Source organism: Trichosurus vulpecula, chromosome 4, assembly GCF_011100635.1.
Source record: "Trichosurus vulpecula isolate mTriVul1 chromosome 4, mTriVul1.pri, whole genome shotgun sequence".
In the NCBI taxonomy this organism is placed as follows: Eukaryota; Metazoa; Chordata; class Mammalia; order Diprotodontia; family Phalangeridae; genus Trichosurus; species Trichosurus vulpecula.
In genome coordinates this window covers 146,411,307-146,431,641 of record NC_050576.1, presented here as the reverse complement: position 1 = coordinate 146,431,641, position 20,335 = coordinate 146,411,307, and the positions used below count along the sequence as shown (strand labels likewise).

Here is a 20,335-nt window from a genome sequence, read left to right as displayed (position 1 = left end):
CCCTTCATGCCCACAATATTCTACCTTGCATCTCTGTGTCCTTCTAAAAGTTGTCCTTCATGTGCAGTATGTACTCCTCTCCTAGCTTCTGCTTTAGAATCCAAGCTTCTTCCAAACCTCATCTCAAGAACCATTCCTAAAAAAAGGACTTTCTTGATACTCCCAACTACCTTGGATATGCTCCCCACCACTCCAGTACCCTGTATGTATATATTTTGTATTTACTTACATGTCTACATGTCTTTTGTCCCAAATGAAGCTGGGAGTGGGGTCTCTTTTGTTTTTGTCTTTATATCTCTAGCACCAAGTATACTATATGCCTTGCACACAGTAAGCACTTAAATGCTTTCTGAATGATTGATGTGAAATAGAAAGATTCTGAATTCTTTCAGTTACAAGTATCCTTTGGAAATTAATGACTAAAAGAAAAAAAACTTTTCCATCTTTTCCATATTAAAAAAAAATTGCATTGATCCCATGACAAATAGTAGGTAAAAGAGTAAAATTCACAAGAGAATTTGAAACCTGGTAGAAAGTCAAGTCACCAAGCATTTATTAAGGGCCTGCTATGTGCCAGACACTGTGTTAAGCACTAAGGATATCAAGAAATGTACAAGACAGTTTCTGCCTACAAGGAGCTCATAGCCTAATGAGGGAGACAACATGTAAATAGTTATGTACAAACAAGATTTATACCGGAAAACTTGAAATAATCCCAGAGGAAGGTACTAACATTAAGTGAGATGGGGAACAGCTTCTTGCCAAAGGTGAGATTTTAGCTCATACTCAAAAGAAGCCAGGGAAGCCACAATCAGCAAGCAATGGGACATAGCAGGAAAAATATGGAGAACCAGGTACCTAAATCTATTAATTCCCAGTTTTTCTCTAATTTTTATACGCAAAGAAAACATCCTAGAAGTCTACATGAACTAACATCAGTGGAAGATTAAAAAAAAATCGGTTCTAAAATATAGACAAACCACTAAAGAAGTTAGGCAGTGCAGTGGATAGAGTGTTGGGCATGGAGTCAGAAAGACCTTAGTTCAAATCTAGCCTCAGGCACTTACTAGCTGTGTGATCCTGAGCAAGTTACTTAACCTCTGCCTCAGTTTTCTTAAATGTAAATTAAGGATAATAACAGATCCTACCTTCCAGAGTTGTTGTGAGGATCAAATGAGATAATATTTGTAAGCACTTAGCAGAGTGTCTGCTACTTAGTAGGTGCTTGTTTCCTTTGTAACTTAAAAAAAAAACACTGGTATCAGGACCCATACCATGGCCCAATTATTTCATGTGTTTAAATGGTAAAAGCATTAGATGTAACCATGAGGTTGAAAACAGGGTTAGTGTGAATGAAAGACTAAGAAGCACACAAGGTTTGGATTAGGAGAGTAGTATCTCGAAGTTTCCTATTTCAAAGGAAATTACTTACTAATACAGGCTCATTTAGCCAACCACTTGCACAAATGTAAAAATTTAGATGGGTAGCAATAAAGGTCTGTGCTAGTGAAAAAAGGTTCCCATATATGAGGTCAGATACTAAGTTCTCCTCTAGAGGAAAATAGTTACAGCAAAATTCAAACACATGTAGTTATCTAAATTATTTATTCTTGGATAAATCAGATAATTACTGTATCATTTATGAATTTTCACACAAGTTATATAAATTGACTTTCAAATTCAATCCTACCCTACCTTCATCTGGGCTTTCACTATCTTCAGTATCACTTTCACTGTCTGCTTCATAACCTTCTTCTTCAGCAAAAAGTTTAAAAGTACCATGGGCTTCCTCAGTTTCTTCTGAGAGATCACCTTGCTGAGATACTGACTCTGACTCAGTCTGATGAATCTGTAAGATGAATGCGCTCAGTCACAAAACTTGTAGCACATAATTTGTTCATTATTAAAAAAAAGTTTATACTTATTTGAACAATGTTAATATACTGATATTGAAAAAAAACCCTACAATATATCATACTGTGATTATATCACAGAAAACTTTTCTGTGTCCTCTGAGAAATATATGCCACAAGGAAAGGGTATGAAAACACCACTACAATAACGAACATATTAATTAAGAAGGACTATAAAACTAATTATGAAATTTTGGCAAAATAAGGCATTAAGACCTTGTTTTCAATAGTGGGAGGCAATATATCATAGGGAAAAAGAAACAGGACTTAGAATCAGATGATTTAGATTCAAATTCTTGTTTACTTGTTGGGTGACAAGTCATTTTCCATTTTTAGTGACAATTTCATTATTAGTAAATTAAGCTTAAGTTAAACTAGATAATCTATATGGTCTCTTAAAGCTCTAAAATTCTATGGCTCTTCATAAATGCAGAATTATGGAAAGCACATGGTATAATCTTCATCTGTCATAAACTAAGTAAAATAATGCAAATTAAATAATCTAAGTAACCAGGTCAGCACTGCTCCAAAAATGGGTTTAACAGGTGATGGAGCATTAGTTACCCAACATTTATTAAAAATAACACACACACACACACACACACACACACAGTTGTACAAGAAATCCTTTATTCATCCTCGACACAGCATGAAATGACTAAGAAAGGAAGTCCACTAAAGTGAAAGAACACTTTTTATAATTTAATAATCATGCATACTACCTGTTCCTAATCATATTACTTGTACAGAGCCTAGCCTTGCCTCCACTCCAAATCACTGCCCTGAATGTACGTACAATTATACCTCACCTGCATGGTTGGTCTTCACCTTGGCATAACAAAATCCTCTCATACCTTTTCAATTTTCTCTTCAGAATGATTCAAATCTGCTGAATAATTCCCCAAAGCTACTCGAAGCAGTGTATCCAATAAAGGCTTAGCTAACTCAGTTTCAACCACCTTTGACTGAGAAAGATAGTCTTGTATTTCAAATAATATATTTTCCACAGACAAGTTCTAAGAGGAGGGAAAAAAAGAATATCAAGTGTACTTGTTTTTAATCATATTTAGTTACAGAATAAAATATTTAATTTATGCCAATAGTGAACTAATTTTGACCTACTTTTTAAACAACCAAGATGAAAAAACTACAAATGGAGAAATATCAATCTTCTGTTATACTTTATATTGAAGTTTTAAAGATCTGTTACTTACTTCATCATCTTTATTTACAAACTTCAGTCTATCATAGATAAATTTCACTCTAAATGTTCACTAGGCTGCAAATTGTTCTCCCAATTTGAGCTTTATTTAACCTCCTTTGAACCATTCTCTCTCTTCTCTCAAAGCCCCCTAAAATATTAAGAAGGTTGATCCTTGTTAGAGATTTCATTGTTGTACTGGGATCCCTTTGGACATTCTATAGGTAGCGCCTATAATAATTAAAGAGACTGAATAATCATCCTACTCTATCATTTGTCAATAGTATATTGTTTTATACTGCTACTTAATTGGACATAGGTCAAGTCAACGAGTATTTACTAAGAGCCTACTACATGCCAGGCACTAGGCTAAGTGCTGTAGATGCAAAGACAGGCAAAACACAGTCCCAGCCTCCAGAGGTTCAAGATGTAGACAACTATGTACGAAAAAGCTATATATAGGATAACTTAGAAGTAACCTCATACCAGTAAGGGTCCTGTAAAATGTCAGATTTCAGCTGGTATTTGAAGCAATCAGGGGAAGCCAGGAGGACAAGATAGGAGGGAGAGAATTCTAAGCATATGGTACATCCAGTGAAAATACCTGGAGTTGGGAAGTAGTGTTTGTTTGAAAAACAGCAAGGAAGTCAGTATGCCAGGATTACAGAATACATTGTAGGGGTATATGGTATAAGAACACTGGGGAGGTGATAGTTTATAAAGGGCTTCAAAACCCAAACTGATAATTTCATATTTGATCCTAGAGGCAATAGTCACTGTAATTTACTGAACAGGAGATGACATGGAGAGATCTGTGCTTTAGTTAGGCTAATTTGAAAGCTAAGTGGAGGATGGAGTAGGGAGAGAACAGGGAGATCAAACAAAAGGCTATTGCAATAGTCCAGGTGTGAGGTGATAAGGGCCTGTACCAAGGTGGTGGCAGTATCAGAGAAGAGGAGGACAAGTATTAAAGGGATGTTACAAATATAAAATTGACAGAACTTGGCAAGTGATTAGATGTCAGGGTATGGTGAGAGAGGGTGAGGAATGATAATACCCAAGTCATGAGCCTGGGAGATTGGAAGGATTGGCTGTGCTCTCAACAATAACAGGGAAATTGGAGGGGAGGGAAGTCTGGGAAAACATAATTAATTCAGTTTTGGACAGGTTGAATTTAAGATATCTATGGGACATCCAGTCTGAAATGCCCAATAGGTAATTTGAGGTCAAGAGAAACTACAGGTCAAGAGAGATGGCAGGACTGGATAGGTAGATTTCACAATCACCTGCATAAATATAATTAAATGTACACAGCTTCTCCAACTATATTTAAAATTTTGGGTGCAAAGAACTATATATTACACTTATTGTGTTTCACAGTGCCAAAGGCAATGTTATGTACATAGTAGGCACTTCATAAATATTTGTCAATTAATATCAGAGAAAAGGAATTTTCACAAGTGTTATATCAACCATTTTCCTATAAGATTACACAGCAAAATAACTGGAAAAAAATCAGTTATTACCTGGTTAGGTAACTCCACTTCCATCTTTTGTTGACTAGTCTTTGTACTATGAAGACAAATAGTCAGAAGAGCTTCTAGTAGTCTTATACTGTGAAGTGTACACTCATGTTCTTGACTTGAAGGTACTTTGGGTTCCTCAAGAGCTGCTACAGAAGTTGAGATTTGTTTTACACTTAATGGTTCAGAAAAAATGTCCTGTGGATCAAGTTGATCTAAACTTTCCGTATTCTCCTCTAAACTATCTGACACTAAAAGACTTAAGTCACCGTTGACATTTAAATGTAACGTATCCTCATTCACTGCCATTTCAGATTGCAATTCTCCTTCTAAATCTTTGTTTTCATTGACATGTATAGGACCTTTCTCTTTTCTTTGCTCTTCTTTGCCCCTGGATAGCTTTTGAATGATCATAATTATTAACTTATAACACACTTGGAAACCTCCAAGTCTATGAAACTGTTTCTGAAAAACCGAATTCAACATGTAGATCCAACGACACATGGACCAAATGTCTGCTGCCCTGTGGATATGTTCTGGAGAAGGTAGAATAAGTATCTCTGGAGATAAACACGGTAGCATACGACTCAAAGGCTCACTAGCTGTACTATCATAGCCAGAAGTATCTTCTGAATCGTTGGTGGAGTCCCGGTCACATTCGGCTTCTTTACTCACACATAAAAAGGCCACACAGAGGAACAGGTTTATCATGTTGATGTGAATATCCTGACCAATAGTCTTCTGTTTCTTCGGGCAAATTTCTTTAAGGCCAGCATAAAATTTGCTAAGACTCTGAGAAGACTCTGAGCATACTTGCTGCTTAAGTGAAGAAGTAACTAAAGATGAAGCCTTCTTTTCGTGGTCTATTCCATCAGTTTCTGGAATCATTTCATCTTTCTGCTGCTCTCCAAGGCTGGCTATCAGAGTTTCAAATGCTTTCAGGGAATGATTTCGAATACCATCTAAGTAATTTAATTCAATCATTTGATTTACTCCATTACAACTTAGAAATAAGTCTCTTATAACCCTATGAAGAGAAAGTATACACAAAAATGTTATATATACAAAATTTCGTGTTTCCAAGTAGATATCAAATTATAAATGCATTTTATTAAGGAATTCAGGAATGATGACCACTAGTTATACATTACTTCATTCTGAATAACCAATAACAAAATAGAAAAATAGAAGGGAATCTTTTTAAAAAGAGGTTTCACCTTGCTACTACTTGTAGGATAAAAACATTCTTAAGAAAAAAAAATTAAAATACCAAGAAATACCACTAGAGACTGAAGAATAACTTAGCAACTTAGATTTCAAACGCCATTTCCTTTGAAGCGTTGGTTATCTAGTTACATTTTTAATGCTGTATAGCTGTCCAAGAGAGACACTGTTACATACTGGAGCGAAAGCTGGTCTTAGAGTAAGGAAGACCTGGGTTCGGAGTCCCACCTCTGACGTACACTGTTTTCTGATTCTGAGCAAGTCCCTTAACTACCCATTGCTCAAAGACTACTTACATTTAAACTCTGGAGTAAGCACGATGAAAACCTGGCATAATAATTTAGAATAAAATTAAATACTTATGTTCTTATTGAACTCTGACACTAAGACTGTAAGTTGCAGAGAAGGTACCAACCTGCAATGGTCAAAGGAGTTCTCTCATCTAAGAATTTCCTGTATAACTGAAATTACTGTTCTCATTCCTATACTTAGCATACAGCTGACAAATCAAATTAACCCAATTGGTATATAGTTAAAAATGTTTTCCCAAAAATGTAAAATGGTTTCTTCCCTAATTTTTAAAAGTAAATTTTACAAAAACATCAGATTCCACAGCAATTTGCATAGATGCATCCTGAAAAGATTAGTAATCAAAAAGTTTCTGCATATCTATGTTTATATGTATGTGAACATAGAAATAAGGAATACCAATGTTCAGATCAATGTAATCAGAAGACTAAATATATTCTAACTCAGCAAATCATTCCTGATTCTGAAATATTCTCAAAGGTTTAATATATTCTTCAAGAAGCATTAAAAAATTCTAAAAACAAAAGTTTACTTTATTATTTTTTAAAAAATAAGTGATATATACTACTTTTCTGCAGAGGTATAGGGGAAATAAAGAGCTGTCACTAATTCAAAGGAACTACACTAGAGCATTAAGCAACCAAAAGTTGACAGCATTTATTGTCCACATTAATTTTCTGAATTTTACTTTTAATGCTTCCTCATAACATATCGGTGACCCTGTGTTCCTATGTCCTTAAGATACATGCTGCCCAAGTCAAAGCTCTTGGAAGACCCAGAAAGGTTTCTGATTTGGCCCAATGATGAACTTACCACTCATCTAAGTACTAGTTTCATCTCTCTGGGGACCATGTGACCATGCTGGCCACAGGGAATTTCAAAAACCATCTATTAAGTTGTATCAAGTATCATCAGGTGTATCATCCCATTTAAAGTACTTTGAAGCACTGATATATTAATAAAATAGTTATCTGGAATTATCAATACATCCAATATTCCTGAATTAAGGAAGGCATAAATCTTAATATACATGGGGAACATTTGTTATAGGGCCTTCCCACTGACACAGATTTGAAACTTCTTTGCAACTTTTGGTCTTAGAAAGTTGCCTAGGTCACTGAAAGGTTAAGTGATTTGCTTATGCTAACACAAGCAGGCCATACAATAAGTGGCAGGCTTGGAACCCAAGTTTTCCTGATTTTAAGGCTAGCCCTTTCTGCAGCAATACACTTTGAACAAAAAAGTTTATTAGAAATCAAAAACAATTACCTTACTGCCTTCACCTGAAATAGCCAACCCCAAAATAGAAGGTATTGAGGAACCAAAACTATGTACAGGTAGTTCCAAAATGCCAATGACCTGTGTTCAAAGAGTGCTTATAAGTTGGCTGTTTGAAACTTGGAATACCTCCCCCCCGCCATAGATATGATTTTATAATAGTGTTAAAGTGCCTAAGCTAGCCAACAAGTTTAACTCATAATAACTACAATATGAATACCATTAACTTGAATTCTGGGTGCTGGTGGACCATGAGATAAGAGGAAAAAAGAGGTTTTCTCCCTCTTTCATGGATGTCAGGCCTATGATAGAAATCACTTTGTAAGTAGTCAACACTTATCTTTGTTACTTTCCTATCTCCTTTTCCATACTTCTTATATCCAATGCCCTTTCTTCCCAGGTGACCAGTCTTCCAACACTGTCCCTTCACTGTGGCATTCAACCAGCCCTGCACTACTTCTCCCTTTCCCCCATAAGTTCTCAATACTCCTAAATTAGTTACTCTACCCACTATCAACATTTCTGTTACCCCAATAAAAGAATGCTCAGCTGTGTGCTGCGATGTCAATTTAGCTGAATTAACTCTGTCTTACGTCACTTCTTTACACAGTGCTCCCATAGCATCAACTGTGGGATGTCTAGCACTGGGGAAGGGCAAGGCAGCTATGGGCCACTTGTACATATGAGGCATTTGAGTTTTTATAATTCAAGAACTGTTTATATTGTTAAGTGATGGAAATTTAAATTGCAAGCTTACTTTTTAAAAATAAATACTATATGTTTTTAAGGTGGCAAAGAACTGCAAACAAAATAGAGGCCTGATGACTGAGGAATGACTAAAGAAATTATAATTCATGAATATAATGGAATGTTGCTACACTATGAAAATGATGAATACGGAAAAGCACAGGAAGACTATTGTGAACTGAAGAAAGCAGAATCTGGAGGAAAAAGCATGCAGAAGCATCAAAGCAATTACATGGTAATTACAACATGGTAAATAGAAAGAACAAAAAAATGAACTAAATACTGTGTAATTTTAACAATCAAGCTTGTCCAAAAAGATTAAATAAAAAACATGTACCTTCCCTTCCATTCTCTGTAAAGGTAAGAAGATGGGTGTGGAAAGTTGCATGTAATATCAGATTTTGTTAATGTTTTGGTTAATTTTGCTGAACTGCCTTTTCTTTTCTCTCTTCTCTCTCTTTTTTACTGTTTGTTTTAAGGGACGGCCAGGGGCTTGAGAGGGTTGATATTTGGAAATATAAAAACAAAAGATATCGATAAAATATTTTTCTGAATGAAGCAAAAAATGTTTAGGCTAAGGACCTGTCAAAGTGGCATTTACTGACATAAATGATGAGTACTCACATAAACAACAATCACTGAGGATTTTCGTTTCCCACTAGGTTCAGTAGTTTAAGCCAGTTGGCTAACACACTCAAAAGAAGCCTAAAATTATGCCAGTAAGAAAAAATATATACAAACCTGGATTTCAACAGTATAGGCAGAGTCTGTAGATAAATCTGAAGCACTTCCAGAGGCAAACATTGGCTATGATAGCTACATACATGAGTACATGATGAAGTAACACCTAGCTGTTGAGAATGATGTGCTAATTCAACTCCTCTTTGGAGCACAGGATTAAATATGTAATTATACAATTTCCACTGAACAACTGTATTGCCTTTCTGGATTAAATTGCAAACATGACTTGCAATATGCACATTGTGTAATCTGTCTTCTTCAAAAACGAGGCTTTGATAAGCCTCTAAAGCATCCCATTTCCATAAGAGATCTTCAGATCCACTACTAGGCAGTATTCCTTGAAATCTGTAAGATGGACTAGATAAAGCTGAAGCAAGATCAGCATTACATGAGTGTGCATGCATTGTCTCTTCTAATTGGGTTAGTTGATCATGGTCAAAAGTACAAATATTACAAGCTGCACGTTTAGTCTTCTGAGATATCTCTCCTCCTCCTAATTGATCCAAAATAAGTTTGTTAAGGATGTTCAATATGTGCTGCTGAACATGTTTTAACTTTGGCAATTTAAAAGCATGAAGCAATGGAATGATTACAGATTTGGGATCCATACAACAGCATATTCCAACATTATTAACACCTGACAGAATCTGGACACAAGTAGTGTTCAATGAAACTTTTTTTAATAAACATAAGCACTGGTGAGCACATACTGCAATACAACAGCACCGTTCAGGATAATAAACTTCTCCATCTGCCATCTCTTCAAATGGATTTTTGGACATCTGGTTTTTGAAAGCAGAAACCAGAAGGCCTGAAAGATCTCGATGATGATGCATAAAGTGAGAATATTCACATCGTCTATGCCTCTTTCTCGTACACACTGACTGATGAAGTTGCTCAGATTTCACTTTTTTGACAGTGCTGATTATTTTCATAACACTATTTATTAATGTTTTCAAATGTTCTGAAGCCCCAATGGAAACTTCGTCTCTTGAAACCAACCATTCCATCTGAAGAATCGCTGTTTCAAATAATTTAAACCCATGATGCTGAATAAATTCTTGAACCAAGTCCATGGCTTGACTGAAATAAAAAGGATTTGAAGCTGCACTCTGAAGGCAACAAATCAAAATCTGCAGAACCCCTTCCAGAAGCTCAGGCAAAAGAAGGGCTCTATGACGATACCTTGAAAATACAAAATCGTCCTGAACTTCTTGTAGTGTTTTCTTTGGCCTTGGTGCAAAAGGGTCAGATTGTTTTTCCAAACAAGCTCTGATTTTTAAAGCTGCCCTAAGTAAATCAATTAAGTTTTTTCTAAGACTTTCTGGCATAGTCTCTGCACTATTTATATCTACTGACATAAGATGCAACACAGTTCTAAAGAGCATTCTTTGAACCAAAGCTATGGGTTCTTCTGTCCAACCTGTAGAAACTACTTCACTTTCCAAATTACCACTAAGACTACAACAGTCCCCAAAGCCTGCTAAGAATTCAGTTAATGTGGGCACTACACTGACTGCCAGAGCAGAATTGTGATTCAAAGTAATATCAAACTTGCATACTTTTTCTAAAAGGGATAGCAAAACATGGCATAAGTCAAAAGGAGAGTTGTTCATGTTGCTAATAATAGAAAAGGCAGCTGATTCATTTAGTATTTCACTGTTTGCTTCATGTCTTGGAATAGTCTGGCTGGCATTCTCTAATGTCATGGTATCAGGTCTCTGTGTCTCTCTAGCTAGTAGCTGGTTTTCTTTAGGTGAAGATGACAAAAAACACTGCAGCAGATTAGATCTCCTGTGCTTAATCATTGCTATGCTTTTATCATCAGAATCGGCTTCTGAATCTGAGGTGGAGAGTTGAGATTTTCTTTCATCTCTTATAGAATAGCGATGGGTGGTTTTGCGATGGGTGGTTTTACGATGATGTCTACTTTTTCGAGGTATACTTGCTTTTGCACAAACCTGACCAGTTTGGGTATTTCCTTGTAAATGTACTTTTTCCTGAGCATATCTTAGTGAACTTGAATTTGTCTCTCTGGTCCAGATAATATCAGCTGAGAATGGTAGATCAAAATCTGATGGAAGGAAAAAAATGCAAAATACCTTAAATTCAAATATTTTCTAGTCCGCACTAGGTTACCTATAAATTACTACTTACTTGGTGAATTTCATTAGATCAAAGAATTCTACAGATGAAAGGAAACCTAAAAATTTATGCCCCATATAGTTTTTATCTCAGGCTGGCTCCTTCTAGCCATACAACAAAGTTTCGAAACAAATTCTGCCCAAACACCAGTTGGGTTCAGGATATATGAATGGGGAGATATATGTCCAATTTTAAAATTATATACTATATTCCAAAGCCAAATACACATGATTTTTTATTAACATTTGGTGTTTTTCAGCCATAGCACTGCTTTCTTCCATTTGCTTTAGGCTTAATGTGTTATATTTAGAAATATGTCATCTTAAAATTTTTATTTAAATATTCACATACCCTGTATAGTCATTTAATATCTAAAACACTAAATACACTCAGCATAAGGCCTCGATGGTTATTTATCATAAACTAGTTAAATACAGCACCTTCATTCTTCTTTCTCCACATTAATGTGGCTATCAGCAGACGACATATATGTGAAACTTCAAGGTCTGCCCAACACTTGACATCTATCTTGTATAAAAACCAAAAAGTTACCAGCCTTTCTTTAACAAGTCACTTTTAAGAAAACTTCTTTAAAATTTTTCTTCCTTGAATGGCAGTTTGATTTGGAAAGACAAATTAGGAAACAAAAGACTAGCTTTTTTCCAGTGGAGAAAGGTTGGAAAGCAGCAAATTTGGAGCCTGACAAGACTAAAAAATGCAGGATTAATTCACAACTAGAATAGCAGTTGACAAATAAAATTTTTTAAAGTAATGCTCATTTAAGTGTTCAAGTTAGCAATTATTTGTGTACAGATCTTTCTAAGTTATTTTTAAAAGATCAAGAGTTAGCCTATCAGTGAGTAAATAATAACATCTCTAGAACTCAGACTATGGGTTAAAAAACAACTAGCCTTGATCAATCGATATTCATTTACTGGCTTACTATGCACAAAATTAGCACATTTAAGATATATTATAACATGGTATAGAAACATTTAAAATACCTGAGATACTTGTAAAGAGGCTCGTAATTCAGAGATCCTAAAACTGCCTGAGGAAGAAACTGGAAAACTCTTGTGAAACTTTTACATTTAATTTTTATTCAGTTATCACAGAACCTGTACTTGTTGAAAGCTTTTCAAAAATTGTAAAGTAAAAATATCTGGGATTTCACAGTTTTTATTTCCAGAACTGAAACAATATCAAGGCAAATAAATCTTTTAGAAACAGAGTAAATTTATAGATGAACTTGAATTATAATTCAATTATATTTTCAATTATATATTCAATTATAATTCAAGTGAAATGATCTGTAAGTCATGAGTTAGAAAAAAGCAATATTTGAAAGTGTCTAAGAGATCTCTGATTTCTCTCTTCAAAAAATACTTCTTCCACTGTACCATGCCAAGTCATGTATCATGTAAAACTAGATTTACTTCTTTCACTTGATGTATTCTTCACCATGTTTTCTAATTTACTTGCGTGTTCTTAAACTTATGCTGACTTTAAGAACTCTCAATGATCTTTTCTTGCCCAAGGAAAAATCTACTTGTCTCGAAAGGAAAAACTTTTCTCAACAGCATGTTAAAAAATTTTTTTACCCATGAACCTACTCAGAATATCTTGGTTTTTTTTTAAAGTAACCATTCATACAGAAATAATCATCTTAGCTTTGAATACAAATGGTTTAGTAAAGAAAGAAACATACCTAATGCTTTTTCTTCTTGAACAGGTATCTTCCATACTAGCGGAAGGAGGGATAAGAGTAAGGTAAGAAGTTCTTCTCTACATGTCAGTGCCTGTATCAGAAAGAGAAGAATTCTTCAAGTTCTGAAGTTTAATGAGAGCATCCCTCAGATACATCATTCCCTAATTTCTTACGTTAAGTGGACCCCAAAAAAGTCATTCTTTCCAGCTGTAGTTAAGAAGAAAAGAACTCTCTCAAATCTTTAAGTCCATCCAAGACCGCTGTACTATTTGTTAAACACCACTCCAAGAAACCCTTTCAATATATAAACCACATCCAGAAGGCAAAAAACGTACTTAGCACATTCCTGCTAGTGCTTTCACAAACATCAGATGTTGTCACCTCACAAGCTGAAAGAATTTCTCACCAATGGCAGAATTCATCTGGTGAAAATTGAAAGTTAACAAAGCCCTGCTAACTATGCAGACTAATAACCTCATGTAATGAGAAAAAATTCATCATATTCATCAAATTAAAAAAGACTCAAGAATGAAGAATTTTTAAATAAAAATGTCAGACATATATTTCCACTCTGAATCCTTTTGGCAAGGCCTGAGTCATAAATAAATAACAGTATGATAATACATTATTTGTCAGCAAGAACAATAACTACCACAGCCAAACTTGAGTGTTTACTATGTGCATGCATAACACTCCGCTGAACTCTAAGAGCTCAAAAGATTAAACCTACTAGTAAAGTGTGGACCATGTGCCACAAGAACATCTTCATGGAATCTCAAGACAAGAGGGGATCTTGAAGAATCCTTCCTACAACATCTCCAACATGTGGTCACCCGACCAGCAATCCACTACTTCCCAAGATGATGACAACTAATTACTAGACAATTTTCCTCCAATTCAAAGTAAAGCTCTGAAGGATATATTAGATATGTACAAATATTTTTTTAGTAACAAAAATCTTCAATTCCTCAAGCCAATAGAACTTTAAACTCTGAACCCTGAACACAAATTTCTGAAATTACTACTTGTAAGTCACCAATGAAAAGGATATCATGATATCCTACACTTGATATCATATACTTTGCCCAAGAGCCCACTAAGGAACATACCTGAATCCTTAAAAAGCAAAAAAGCAGCCCCCAAATCTATAATAATCTAGTAACAATTTCTGATATGAAATTCTTTGAAATTCTACCTGATTTGAGGTCTCGTAAAAGACTAAGGAGACTAAACAACTAGGGTATGTGGTGGAATATAACACAGAATTTTCAGAAACCTCAAGTCCCTGTGAAGTCATAATGTAGGCAAGCTATTCTCCAGCTTGCCAGTTAGATCTTCTTTTACAACAGGAAACTGGCAGCTTATCACTGTATTCTGACTACACTGTGTATGCCTGCCTCGTGCTCCCAGGATAGAAGCCAATCACTTTTGAAATGCTCTCCTCTCACCCCTTTCCTAATTCCTTCCTTCTCATTGGGTTCTTCTTGTCTAGCTCAAGTCTGATCTCCTCTGTGAAACCTTTTCTGATTATAGGAATTTAATGATTTCTCTCTTGCCTAAACCATTAGAACACTTATATTACTTTCTGTATGGACCATGTATCCATACATGGTCTGTGAGGGGAAGAACTGTTTGTGATATTATTATTGGTATCTCTCCACAAAGCATTACAATCATAAAACTGACAGTTTATCCCACTATCCAGGCATGTGATTACTCACATTGAAAAGAAAATGGATGGAGACTGTTTAAGTAGGCTTTTTTTTGGATTACCATAAAATTTCTATTATCTCTGTTGTCAGAGGAGATTATGTTGATTAACACTAAGACAACAGTGGATCTTTCCTCTCTTGGGGGCATTACCTGGAGCCCCCTTATTGCAACCCAGTTTGCTCTCAGATACAGGCCACTCCTCAGACTGGCATCTTCTACATCACAGTCTATGACACCATCCAAGAGTGCTAGAGACAAGCCAGAGTATTAAAGCCAAGATAGTAAGGCCTAAAGCTTCAAAGTGAAAGCAAGAAAAAATATGAAGGAAAAAAAAAGCAAAGGGAACTTGTATCCACATGCATGACAAAAAATTCTTTCAGAGAAGAAAAGCCACCCCCCCTTTCTGCCAGCAAGAAAACACACGAAGAACAACATTGGCAAAAGAAATTACTTCTACAGATATTACAGAATCTCAAAACTGGGAAGGACCTAAGTGGCCATTTAAGTCAACCCACACTCACAAAAGCATTCCCCCTGCAAACCATTCAAAAACTGGCCGTGCAGTCTTGGTTTGAAGATCCCTGGCAAGGGGGAATCCACTACCTCCCAAAGAGCCATTAACTTCCGCATAACTCTGTTACTAAACTTTTCCTTACATCAAACTTAAATTTGCCTTTTTACAACTTCCACACATTGTTCCTAATTCTGTCCTATGAGGATATACAGAACAAGTCTGAGTCCTTTCCCAGCTGGCATGTCCTTCTAGTTGTTTTCTTTTCTCCAGGCTGAATAGTCCTCATTCCTTCAAATGATGAGGCCCTACCATATCTGGCTGCCTCCTCTGGGCCCTCACCAGTTTATCCAAATCCTTCCTGTAGGCATACATGGTATATAGGCCAGAGATGCCAGCATACAGTTGGGAGAAAGGAGCATTCCCAGAGCATCTTCCTCTCCAAAGGGGAAGGAGAATGGGAAAAATCAATCGACATATTCTCCAAGCGTGTCCTGGCATACCTGGCCCATGTTCTATACATACCCATGATCCTTAGAAAAATGTGGAGCCTAGAACTGGGACAGCTACGTGGCATAGTCAAAAGAAGGCTGTGTTTGAGGTCAGGAAGATGTAAGTTTGAATATGGACTCAGATATTTATCAGCTATATGACCTTGGGCAAGTCATAATTACTCTGCCTCAGTTTCCTTAACTATAAAGTGGGGATAATAATAGCACCTACCCCCCAGTAAGGATAAAATGAGATAACATTTGTAAGTCGCTCACCACAGTGTCTGGCCCATAGAGACGCTATATAAAGGTTACTATTATTATTATTAGAACCCATCACAATATTTCAAAAGTGATTCAACTTAAGCATGGTGAAGGAGTACTATAAGCTCCTTTCTTGAAGCTAAATTTGAGAATTTAACTTCCTTTACTATAAATAATAAAGTGTTAAATTTCACAATTTGATGTTATACATTGGGAATTCCCTTTATTCAGCCTAAGCTGCCCTCAGCTTTCTTAGTTGAAATAGCATGCTGCTGAATCAAACTTTAGTTTGTAGTCCACTAAAACCCTTCAGATGAGCTGTCTAGCTAGCTGTATTTCTAAAGTCAGCTTTTTGAACCCGAGTGCAATATTTCATATTTATCTCTAATAAACTGCATCTTATTTGTTTTGGCCCAGTGTTCTAGATCTTTCTGAATCCTGACTCTGTCATCTATTTGGTTAGATATCTTTCTCAGCTTTTTGTCATATATAAAATTGATAAGCATGACATCTCTCTCTCTGCTACTATTAAACAGCACAGGGCAAAGCATAGAATTCTGGGGCACCGAAGACTTCCTTTCCAATCTCACATGGAAGAATTAATGACTACTCCTTAAATGTAGCCATTTAGCCAATTCCAAACCCAATTAATTGTACCGCTTTATCCAGTCCATCTTTTTTACACAAATCATATCAGAAATTTTATCAAACGCTTTGCTAAAATCTATTTAAATTATATTTATAGCATTTCCTCAATTTACAAGTTTAGTGATTCTCTCTAAAAAGGAAATCAAGTTGTCTGATATGACTGAATCTGGATCGAGCTTTGGTAGTTCTTTGTAACTACTATTTCCTTTTCTTAATGCCATTCAGATACATTTGAAAGAGACATTCATAATAGGAAGATTACTATACTTCTTCTTTTTATTATCTATATGTTCCGTGCATTAACCTTGAGAAACAAAGGTGATGACGACCTGTATCAGACTGGTAGCGGCATCAGAGAAGAGAAGGGGGTGTATTTGAGAGATGTTGCAAAAGTGAAACAAACAGGTCTTTGACAACAGATTGGATATGGAAGGGTTAAAGAGACTGAGGAGTCCAGAATCTCCTAGATTGTGAACCTGAGGGAATGGGAGGATGGTATTCTCTACAGTAATACAGAAGGTAGAAGCAGGGAAGGGTTTAAGGAGAAAAATAATTAACTCAGTTTTGAATATGTTGAGTTTAAGATGTCTACTAGACATCCAGTTAGAGATGTGTGAAAGGCAGTTGGAGATATGAGACTGAAAGTAAGCACAGAGGTGGGAGCAGGAAAGGTAGATTTGGAGAATCATCAGATAGAGGTGGTTATTAAATCCATGGAAACTGGCAAGATTAGCAAGTAGTATAGAGAGAGAAGAGAAGAGGGTCCAGGACAGAACCCTGAGGGACACCTACAGTTAGAGGGCATGATGTGGAGGAGGATCCAGCAAAGGAGACAGAGGAATGGTTATCATAACTAGGATACTTAAAGCTTAAAAGTTTACAAATCTCCTAATTTAAGTTCCCTCATTTGATATTTGTAAATTATATTAACACTGTGTTGTAACTTCATGATTTTTCCAATCACATGTCTCCCAATACATTACCCAGTAAGTCAATCCTTCTAAGAAAAATCCATAATAGTTAAAATAGCAATTAAAATAATAAAGATTTAAAAGGACAAGAAAAGCAGTTCATCAAAGCCAACAAAAGCATTGATCATGTCTAAAAATACAAGCAAAATTCTGTCCCCAACCCCTCCCCGCCACTTTCCCTTCAATGAAGAGAGAAAGATAAATCATCTCAGCTCAGTTCACTAGGGCCAATTTCACTTGTTATAATTATACAGTGTTTATTTTAATTTTGTTGTCTCCCTTATAGTGATAGTCACTATGTATTGTCCTGCTTCAAGATTCTATATCATCATTTAGTCTTCCCATGAGTCTCTGAATTCTTTGTTACAGCACAGTAAAATTTCATTACATTTATATACAACAATTTGTTTACCATTTCTAATCAATAGGCAACTACTTGGTTTTTAATTCTTGCTACCACAAAAATTAATGCTGTAAATATTTTATTGTATTATGGAACGTGTCTGTCTTTGACTTCCTTGGAGTACATGCCTACCTAGGATCTCTGAGTCAAAGAGCATGAATATTTTAGTTATTTTTTTAACATAATTCCAAACTGCTTTCCATAAGAGTTAGACAAATTCATAATTCTATCAATAGCATATTATTAGTGTGCCTCTCTTCTTCTCCCATATTTTGTCATCTTTGCTAATATGCTTGGTGTGAAGTGAAATATCAGTTTCTCTGATTTGCATTTCTGAAATTATTTTGGAGCAATTTTTCTTCTAATTATTAATGGTTTTCTGTTTTTTTTTCAGAAGTTTGTCATATGTTTTGCCTATATATTCCCTAGGGAGCGGCTCTTGGTTTTATATATTTGTGTTAGTTCCCTATGTATTTTGGATATCAGACCCTTTTCAGAGATATTTAAGACAAAAAAATTTTTATCCTAGCTAAAATGATTTTGTTTGTGCAGATAATTTTTATTTTCACATAACTGAAATTTTCTATTTTGTCTTCTGTGATCCTCTCCATCCTTCATTTCAATAAATCAATCAACAAGCATTTATTATACATCTAATATGCATCAGGAACTGTGCTAGGTGCTGGAGATACAAATCTAAAGAGTAATCAATCCCTACTGGCAAGGACTTTATATTCTAATGAGGGAAAAACAAGTAATGCCCATATAGAATAAATATAGAGAGTAAATACAAAGTAGTTAAGTACAAGGTAGTTTGGGAGGACAAGGACAAATAACTGGAGGGATCAGGAAAGGCTTCATACAGAACAAGACTGTTTGAGCTATGTCTCGAAGGAAGAGAGGGACTCTATGAGTCAAAAGTGGAGATAAAGTGTATCTCAGGGCTGCAGGATGACCAGTGTAAAGGCTCAGGCATGGGAAATGGGGCACCATGTGAAGAACAAAAAGTTAATTTGAATGGAGTGGAGAATACAGGAGTGGGATTAATGTCTAACAACACCGGAAAGGTAAGTGACAGGTTGTGAAGGGCTTTTAAAGCTATACACAGAAGTTTGCACTGATTTTTGAGGCAAGAGGAAGTCACTGGCATCTACTGAGTAGGGGGTGTTATCTATCTGTGTTTAAGGAAATCACTTTGGCAGCAGCATGGAGGATGGACTGGAGTGGAGAAAAAACTTGAGGCAGAGAGATGGATAAGTTGTGAAAGTACCTAATCTTAAACTCTAATTTTTTTTGAAGTGTGACCCATTATATGTAGGTTACATATCCATTTTGAGCTTATTAGATTACATGATACAAAATGTAGGTCTAAAACTAATTTCTACAAGACTACTTTTTAGTTTTCCTGGCAGTTTTTGTCACATAGGGAGTTCTTCAAATAGTTTATATTCTCAGGTTAACATTGGGTTGCAACCAATTATTTCCATTTCTTGCTAATCTGGACAATTCAACTGATCTACTTTTTAATTTATCTACCAGCATCAAATAGTTTTAAGGAATGTTGCTTTATAGAATATATGCTAGTAATTGCCTTCTCCCTCCCCCCACAACATTGTCCTTCTTTGTCTATATACTTTTTAGAGACTTTAGAATAAATGCTGTAAATGATTGTTCCGCTTTTATTGACATAAATGTGGTTTGGGTTATTGTTAAGTTATTTGATTTGCAATTCATCTTATATTTTCAGCAAAAGAAATATTATAATTATTATAAATATTATAATTATTATAATATTATAATTATTTGGTTAGTAAAATAGTGAGAAGGAAATAGATAGCTTAAGAGGTTTTTTCCCCCTTTCATCTGAATAACATTCTTTAAAATAATTTATTAAAATAGAGACTAAATTTAGATGTGACTTTGGACAAATCACTTCATCTCTTTCAACCTAAGATTTTTCATCTGTAAAAGAGGAGGGGTTTAGTCATATGAATTCCAAGGTCCTTTCCAGGTCTAAAAAAATTTCTATGCTTCTATTATAAATGACACTATAGTTACTCTTCACTTTAAAGAAGCTATATATTGTCATACATACCTCACCTAACACCATTAATTTCCTGTAAAAACATGAACCTAAAAAGTCTTTGTTCCAGTAGGAATGTTAAAAATAAGAAATTGAGCTAATGATGCTATAAGTAAGGCTCCACAAAATTATGGCGAGGTCTGTTACAATGTATTAATTACATTATTGCGAAACAATAAACCATTACCTGATCAATGAGAATGTTCAGCTTTGTAAGCAAAATAAAGCCACGACCTTGGACAAGATACTGCCCAAGTGCTGCCATGTGAGTCTCCTCCTCCTCCTCCTCCTTGGACTCTGCCCGTTGGACCACCGCATTACAAAGTCGATTAACATCAGTCAGGAATTCACGTGCCAGCGAGTTACTGTCGCTGCTCATGACTGAGCTATAAAAATTCATAAAGAAATAAAAATTACAAGATAAAGAATATTAGGAAAAATTAAATAAAAGAGTGATGACAT

The 20,335-nt window shown here is 35.5% G+C and overlaps 1 protein-coding gene across 1 annotated transcript in view; it reads right to left on the bottom strand.

The window, feature by feature from the left end:
• Positions 1-20,335, bottom strand: part of LYST (lysosomal trafficking regulator) — a 172,078-nt gene that overhangs the window by 145,434 nt on the left and 6,309 nt on the right. Inside the window, exons 2-7 of the mRNA XM_036757264.1 lie at positions 20,061-20,259; positions 12,790-12,880; positions 8,937-11,010; positions 4,641-5,664; positions 2,768-2,929; positions 1,696-1,849 (exon numbers count right to left, since the gene is read on the bottom strand). Of these exons, the coding sequence (XP_036613159.1) occupies positions 1,696-1,849; positions 2,768-2,929; positions 4,641-5,664; positions 8,937-11,010; positions 12,790-12,880; positions 20,061-20,252 (3,697 nt within the window). The 5' untranslated portion in view covers positions 20,253-20,259. The remainder of the gene's footprint in view (positions 1-1,695; positions 1,850-2,767; positions 2,930-4,640; positions 5,665-8,936; positions 11,011-12,789; positions 12,881-20,060; positions 20,260-20,335) is intronic.